The sequence below is a fragment of the Mustela nivalis genome (assembly GCF_964662115.1).
Source record: "Mustela nivalis genome assembly, chromosome: 18".
Lineage (NCBI taxonomy): Eukaryota > Metazoa > Chordata > Mammalia > Carnivora > Mustelidae > Mustela > Mustela nivalis.
In genome coordinates, this window is record NC_139037.1 from 42,830,100 (window position 1) to 42,839,062 (window position 8,963).

Sequence of the window (8,963 nt, forward strand, 5' to 3'; positions counted from 1 at the left end):
AAACCTCAAGTGGGAAAACTAAAAAAGAAAGAGGCTGTCCTGATAGTTCAAGAGATGTATTAGATATTTTACTGACAATAGGAGGAAGAGTTTCAAGATGTATTTAGGAGCAAGATTAGGGGATATTTGCTGAGAGAAAGAGACAATGGTACGTGAATGATTTTCATTTTTTTTGGTCCATAGTGTGGTCTTCAAAATGCTTCACTTGCCTAATATCCCCATTTTTGTATAGAGATTCTTTTGTATTATCTCTCAAATATTAAACACTTACTTTATGACAAATACTTTAATAATTATTTACAATCCTCACGATGATTATAAGAGTTATTACTTCTATTGTATAAATAGAGAATTGAGGGCTCAAAAAAATGAACAACTTTGGCCAAGAAAACAAAGCTTGTAGTTAACTTGAGTGTGAGTTCAAAATTCATGACTTAATCTGGTAACTCTGAACTTCCGGTAGAACACTGCCATTATAGTCTCTTCCTTCTCTTAAAACCCACAAATGCCCTTCCTGTCAGGTGGTCAGAACTCTTAGTGCTTACATACTTGTTAAGTACTTTTCTCTTCTCCTGACTAAGATCAGCATCACAGAATTCCAAGCCATAAAGTATTTTCATCAAACCCCAAACATATTCCTTATTTAGCTCCAAAAGAACCCTCTTTATCTACCACTCATACTAGATTCATTCGTGCTTCCCATCTAGATTGCCACCCTCTATTTCCTTATCATTTGTTAAAGAGACTCCAGTTGCAGAATCTAGACCAGTACTGTCCCAATAGAACTTCCAGTGATGATGGAAATGTCCTATGTTTGTCATTTCCAACATGGTAGTCACTAGCCACAGTTGGCCACAGGAAATGTGGATAGTGCCACTGAGGAATTAAATTTGAATTTTTATTTAATTTTAATTATGTTAAATTTAAATACACACATATGGTCATGGCTACTGTAATAGACAACGTAAATCTAACCAGGGGCTGGCAACATTTCCTAAAGGGCCAGGTAATAAATATTTTTAAGTTTGTAGTTAATGTGGTCTCCATTGCTACTACTCACTTCTGCCATTGTAGCTTAAAAGCAGTCATAGACAATGTGTAAATAAGTGTAGCTGTCTTCCAATAAACCTTTACTTACAAAAATTGTTGCAGTGCTACAGGCCTTAGTTTGCCAACCCCTGGGAATTTTTTCTTAGACATATTCATTTAATCCTGATAATAACTCTATTAAGTAGGCATGATCATTTCCCTTATTTTACAGTTCATCTGTGGGATGCTCTTATAGCTGTGTGTGCATATGCTGTGAGATTTTATACATGTATTTATGATAAAAGTCATTTTGTAACAAGGGAGATAACACTTAAGTCATCTTTATGTTCAGGAAGTTCCCCTAAGTAGTTCTGACCAATAGCAATGTTTGGAAACCAATGGCTTACTTAGTGCCCTCATCTTACTATATGATCTGTCCTTGCTCTTTTCTTGTCTATTTTTTTAAAGTTCATTTTAATTCTTCCCTTTTAATTGAAGTTTTATTTCTCCCAAACAAGAAAAATGTGAGTGATTACTTTCATATTTTCTTTCAGTCCTGGAATCAAGATGTGAGACCAAGAAATTATTTCTGAAGAAGGAAATTTATGAAATAGAGTCAGCGCAGTGGGAAATAATGGAAAGACTTACAAGACATGACCTTCAGTGCTCTAGTTTCAGAGATGATTGGGAATGTAATGGCCAGTTTGAGAAACAACATGGCTCTCAGGAGGGACACTTCAGTCAACTGATACTCACCCATGAAGGAATGCCCACTTTCAGTCAGCATCCATCCTTTACATTACAGCAAATCCTTAATAATAAAGAGAAATATTGTGCAACTAAGGAATATAGGAAAACCTTTAGACATGACTCACAACTTAGTACACATCAGATCATTCATACCATTGAGAAACCCTATGAATGTAAGGAATGTGGAAAGGCCTTTAGACATCCCTCAAGACTCAGTCATCATCAGAAAATTCATACTGGCAAGAAACCCTTTGAATGTAAGGAATGTGGGAAAACATTTATTTGTGGTTCAGACCTTACTCGACATCACAGAATTCACACTGGTGAGAAACCGTATGAATGCAAGGAATGTGGAAAGGCCTTTAGTAGTGGCTCAAACTTCACTCGACATCAGAGAATTCACACTGGTGAAAAGCCCTATGAATGTAAAGAATGTGGGAAGGCTTTTAGTAGTGGCTCAAACTTTACTCAACATCAGAGAATTCATACAGGGGAGAAACCCTATGAATGTAAGGAATGTGGCAATGCCTTTAGTCAGAGCTCACAACTTATTAAACATCAGAGAATTCATACAGGTGAGAAACCCTACGAATGTAAGGAATGTGAAAAGGCTTTTCGTTCTGGTTCAGACCTTACTCGACATCAGAGAATTCATACTGGTGAAAAGCCCTATGAATGTAAGATATGTGGGAAAGCCTATTCTCAGAGTTCACAACTTATTAGTCATCATAGAATTCATAGTGGTGAGAAACCATATGAATATAGGGAATGTGGAAAGACCTTTAATTATGGCTCACAACTTATTCAACATCAAAATTTGTACTGGTGATGAGCCATAGAATATATGAAATCTGTAGGAAGGCTTTTAATTATAGCTCAAAACTATTCAATAGTAGAGAACTTATCTTGATAATAATCCCTTTAAATAGGATAATGTAGAAACATCTTATTTGTTGATTCTAGCTTATTCAACCTGAGAAAAATCATGTAGGAGAAACATCCTATGAGTAGAATATATTTTGGAAGCCCTTTGATAAAAGCATATATTTCTTTCGACATTAGATAATTCAAGCTAGCAAATACTGAAAGTCATAGCACTTTTGACACCTTTTTAACCTTATTTTAAACCTCAGAATTCATGTTAAATATAATCCTAATTTTCACTTTCCCCTAGATTGTCTATAGTTGCTATATTCTTAATATTTTAACCCATCTTAAATTATGTGACTGTGAAGTTCCGTTTCTTTACATCACAGTTTGTAAGACACCTTTAAGACCTTAAAGAAGTGATCTCTTTATTCTAAGATGGCTTATTCTTTTTGTTTTTACAAAACTTAGGCTTTCTTCTTGTAAAACATCGATGAACAACTTTCAACAGAGTAAGGAGAGATCTTTTCATAGCTTCCTAGTGTTTCCTTATGTTGCTGTGATACCATTTTATCAAATTCCTATTGATAGACATTGTAGTTTCCCAGGGATTTTGCCATTATTCATGGTATCCTGATGGAAAGTCTCCCCAGGCATATATTTGTATCATGTATTTTAATTGCAGAAATAATGCATAAACATATTTTCCTTTTAAAAGATTTAAAAATTGCAAATAAGGCAAACATACCCACGGACTACCATCCTTGTACCCATTCCCCATTCTGAAGGATAGTCATTATGTGTTTAGTATTTATTCTTCCTGAGCATTTTTCTGTTTTTATACATATTTGTCTCAATAGAAATTATAAAATGTGAATAATTACACCTACCTCAAAATTTTGTGTGAGGATCAAATAAAGACACATAAAGTGCTTAGAACTGTGCCTGTCATATAATAAATACCCACTGAATGTTGGTCATTATTTTATTCATGATTGTCATTAGTGTTATTTTTTGAAAAACAACAGTTTCTACAGACCTTGCTGAACATCAGGCAGGACATAAAATAGAAGAAAGACACACTCAGGGTAATGAATTCAAGAAATTTTCCATCATCACTTACTTCCTATGGAACATGAAATAATCCTAAGTGTTGGCGGTGAAAGTAATGTGTGTAGCATGTGGGAAGGACTTCACTCAGACTGGCAACCTTTTTACTACATCATATAATGCCTAACATAAAAACAAGAGTATAAACAAACCACTGTGACACTGATGAAAAAGTATGAAAAGACAAACAGCATTATGTTTGAAAAATGGATAAATACACAAAACAACGCTTAATAGTTACTGATTGAAAATGTTATATTAGGGTGCCTGACTGGCTTACTAAATGGGGCATGCAACTCTTGGTCTCAGTGCTGTGAGTTCAAGCCCCAAGTTGGTTGTGGCGATTACTTAAAAATAAAATCTTGAAAAAAAATAAATAAATAAAAGGGCACCTGGGTGGGCTCAGATAGTTAAGCATCTCTGGGTCCTGGGATCGAGGACCACATTGGACTCCCAGCTCAGCGATGAGTCTGCTGCTCCCCCCACCCATGCTCTCTCTCTCTCTCTCTCAAATGAATGAATAAAATCTTTAAAATTTTTTAAAATAAATAAATAATAAAAATAAAATGTTAAATACAGTGCTTCTTTTTGGTACATTTGAAAACCTACACTATTTTTTAGGAAAATAAAAATTATAGCATTGACTCAAAGAGAACTCTTGCAAGATTTATAAACACACAGGAAAAAAAGAAATTTAATGTGATATAGTAGCTATTACTGCTAATGAAGCATCAAACCAAATTCTTTTCAGGCAAAACATCAACTGGTTTGGGGTTGTTGTTTGTTTGTTTGTTTGTTTGTTTGTTTATAGAGGGAGAGAGTTGGGTACAGATAGAGAATCACAAACAGGCTCCACACCTAGTGTAAGCACAAGTTGGGGCTCAGTCTCACAACCCTGAGATCATGACCTGCGCCAAAAACTAGAGTTGGACACTTAACCACCAAGTGTCTCTAAAACATCAGGTGTTTCACTATTTGTTATACAGAGTTAGACATCTCATACTCAGATATAATCTTACGTTAGCGCCATCTTAGGACACCCAAAAAGGAAAGCTATTTTTTTGTGTCATCCATGAAGATACAAGCAAGCATACTAAAGAAATGAACAAATTATAGGTACCAATTAGAAGAATAATAGAAATGAGCCTGGTTGTGACAGTAGCTAAGGATGATACCCAGTCCCCAGTTGCAACTAACCGACATGAGGAAACAGGCGTTTTGCCAGCTCTTCTTTTTGAGAGAACCCAGATGTTTTATGTTTTATTTATCTTTTTAGTGTGTGATAGCTCTTGGGTTGTTTTTTTTTTTTAAGATTTTATTTATTTGAGAGAGAGTGAGAGAGCACAAACTGGAGGTGGGGGGAGGAGCAGACAAAGAAGAAGAAGCAGGCTCAAGAATCTGATGTGGGGCTCGATCCCAGGACCCTGGGATCATGACCTGAGCCAAAGGCAGATACTTAACTGACTCAGCCACCCAGGTGCCCCAATAGCTCTTGATTATTAAGTGGTAGGTCAGATTTTTATTTAAAGACACCATGAGGGCCAAAAGAGTTATATGGACTGCACAAACAGCCCATGAATTACTTTTGTTCTGGAGACTAGAGCAGTGTATTTTTAATAGTGCAGACACCTTGGTCCCAAGGAAATTTAAGTGGAGAAATGGTACAAAACAAGATAATTTGCCCAGAATTTCTTAGATATGAACAGAATTTCTTAGATTAAAATATTTCCAGGGGAAGTCTGTCCTTCCATTCCCCACTTCCTTTTTTCTTAGATCCCATATTAGAGGGTTTGGGTTTTTTTTTTTTTTAATATTGAGTTATTTTATTTGTTACAGGCGTATGCCCATAAAATATTTTATAATCAATTTAAGAAAAGTTGAGTGGGGACCCCTGGGTGGCTCATCGTTTGAGCATCCAACCCTTGATTTCAGCTCAGGCCATAATCTCAAGATTGTGAGACCAAGCCCTGTAATGGGCTTCACACTCAGTGTGGAGTCTGCTTGGGATTCTCTCTCTTTCTCTGCCCCTCACCCACTTGCACATGCTCTCTCTCTAAATTTAAAAGTCTTCCAAAAAAAGAAAAGTGAAGCCAATTAGAGAATTAGTAAACAGGATATTTTGTTCAAATATTTTGTATTACTATCAAAATGAGCACTGCTAAGTGAAATTTTGTATTCTTTTATGAGCCTTTTTTAAGTCATTTGTTAAATGCTTCATCAAAAATTACAGAGATAGGAACGCCTGGGTGGCTCAGTTGGTTAAGCAGCTGCCTTCAGCTCAGGTCATGATCCCAGTGTCCTGGGATCGAGTCCCGCATTGGGCTCCTTGCTCGGCAGGGAGTCTGCCTCTGCCTGCCACTCTGCCTGCCACTCTGTCTGCCTGTGCTCGCGCTCTCTCTCTCTCTCTCTCACAAATAAACAAAATCTTTAAAAAAAATTACAGAGTTAATTCATTTGCACCCAAACCAATGAAGCAATATCAATAAATGAAAAAAAAATGTCTTTCATTATTTCTCAGTCCCTTCCCCTCTATTCATTTCCTTCTGCATAATGTTCAAACCTTGTGTATATCACCCATATATTTATTTATGCTTAAACATTAACACAACTAATTTATTTTAGTGTATTTTCACCAAAAACAATGGATACTTTATACATTTCTCTGTAATTTGTTTTTTAAATTCAACTACATTTTGAATTTCCTGGTCAGTAAATAATGATTTAACTTAGTTCTTATTTTTACTTTTTAAGATTATTTATTTATTTGAGAGAAAGCAGAGCATGAGAAAGAGAACATGAGTTGGGGGCGGGGGGCAGAGGGAGAGGAAGAAGGAGGCTCCCTGCTCTACTGAGCAGGGACCTGGATGCTGGGCTTGCCCCCAGCATCCTGAGATCATAACCTGAGCTGCAGACAGACACTTAACCGATTGAGCCACCCAGGCACCCCTTAACTTAGTTTTCGGAATGGTTACATTATATTGCATGCCCAAGTATGCTTGTACCAATGCCTATTCCCCAATTTTGATATTTTAGACTGTTTCCTCTTTGCCACTTAAAAGTAGTACTTCAAGGGCGACTGGGTGGCTCAGTTGTTAAGCATCTGCCTTCAGCCCAGTCATGAGACCAGGGTCCTGGGATCGAGGCCTGCATCAGGCTGCCTGCTCAGGGGGAAGCCTGCTTCTCCCTCTCCCACTCCCCCTGCTTGTATTCCTTCTCTTGCTGTGTTCTCTCTCTGTTAAATAAATCTTTTTTTTTAAGTAGTGCTTCAATAAACATCCCTATTTTATATTCCTCTCTATTTCATTTCTATAAAATAGGTTTACCAAACCATTTCCAGTGTTTTCTGTTCCTTAGGAAGGTACTACTTATAGAAACTTTCAAAGGGTAGAGGATAAAGAATAGAGTGTACAGTTTTTCATATATGTGGGTGTATAGACACACAGATTTTAACATTTTAATCCATCTGGAATTCATTATTGTATATGGTGTGATACAGGATGTCAGCTCTGTTTTCATTCAGAAATAAACCAAATTATGCCAAATCTAACTATTGAACTAGTCCTCTTTCTCCTAATAGATTAAAATACTCTTTATCATATATTAATGCGCATATTCTCAGATTTATTTCTGGGCTTTTACAGCAATCTTTGACTTAGACCTTTTAGTAACTTGTTACTTGGAAATAGAGATATGTATATTATTAATATATTGGTTTTATTTGGAAATAAAGACAAATTCTTCTTTATTAGATTTTTAGTTTTCTCCACTTTCAATTACTGAGCAAAATAAGATATCAGAGAAAGTCAACTATCATATGATCTTCCTGATAGGAGGAATTTGAGAGGCAGAGTGGGGGGCTTGGAGGTAGGGAAGGAAAAAATGAAACAAGATGGGATTGGGAGGGAGACAAACCATAAGAGACTCTTAATCTCACAAAACAAACTGAGGGTTGCTGGGAGGAGGGGGTGTGTGGAGAAAGTGGTTGGGTAATGGACATTGGGGAGGGTATGTGATATGGTGAGTGCTGTGAAGTATGTAAGCCTGACAATTCACAAACCTGTACCCCTGAGGCAAATAATACATTACATGTTAATAAAAATAATTAATAATTTAAAAATTTTTAAAGGAGACAAAAACCTAATTGAGATGATCTTTGGAATTTATTCAAGTTAAATACTGAATATTTCAAAATGAGTCCACCCTGAATTGACCTTGAGTGAATATTCATTAATACACATATGTTTCAAAATGTCTTTGACAAATTTTCATCTCCTTTTCCTCTAATATCTTTATGATATAATGCTTCACAATACTTAAAATATGCTAATAATATCTGAACATTTAATATCTCTTATTAGGGTATTGATTATAAAATGACAGATTCTTTTGATCTTTATAATCTGTGGGTAAAGTGATGATATCTGTCTCACAGTATTTTTTTTTAAGATTCTGTTTATTAGTGAGAGAGTATGAGCAGGGGGGAATGGAGAGAGAGAGAGAGAACCAGGCTCCGGCTGAGCAGGGAGCCCAGTATGGTGTCTCACAGTATTTATATGTATTTCACTTTCTTTTTTCAAGTTCTAGTCATAGTGATTACTTGAATAGATTCTGTAGAGCATATCAAATAGATTATTTTTGTATTTTATTGTGGATGTCTAGGAAGTTCATTTTTCCTTGAGAACAACATACTAAAGGTCATGCTGATCCAGGCAATTTACACATTCTAATTTAATCTAGAAATAATAACAGGTACTTATATATCACTCATCTTTAACCAGTCTGTAAGAGTATATTTTGTCTATATTAATAGCATACATATGGAACCCCCAAGTGTAGCTACTTCTCTATTAATGTACTACTTCCAAGATTATTAACATTCCATGGTGAACAAGTATTCACATATATGTGTGTGCATTTACTCTACTATTTCCTTAAAATAACTTCTAAAAGTTGAAACTGTGGTTTTTGGTATATGTTACTAAACTGTCTTCCTGATCGTAACTGTTTTTTACTTCCATGCCTGTCCTGATACTTACCTTTTAAAATTTTCTATGCCTGGGCACCTGGGTGGCTCAGTGGGTTAAGGCCTCTGCCTTCGGCTCAGGTCATGATCCCAGGGCCCTGGGGTCGAGCCCCACATTGGGCTCTCTGCTCAGTGGGGAGTCTGCTTCCTCCTCTCTCTCTGCCTGCCTCTCTGCCTACTTGTG

General features: G+C 36.2%; 1 protein-coding gene across 6 annotated transcripts in view; it reads left to right on the top strand.

The window, feature by feature from the left end:
• Nucleotides 1–3,713, top strand: part of ZNF566 (zinc finger protein 566) — a 28,691-nt gene extending 24,978 nt beyond the window's left edge. For all 6 annotated transcript variants that reach the window (XM_082709029.1, XM_082709027.1, XM_082709031.1 and 3 more), the window contains exon 5: nucleotides 1,584–3,713. In XM_082709029.1, the coding sequence (XP_082565155.1) occupies nucleotides 1,584–2,608 (1,025 nt within the window). In that variant the 3' untranslated portion in view covers nucleotides 2,609–3,713. The remainder of the gene's footprint in view (nucleotides 1–1,583) is intronic.
• The last annotated feature ends 5,250 nt before the right edge of the window (nucleotides 3,714–8,963 follow it).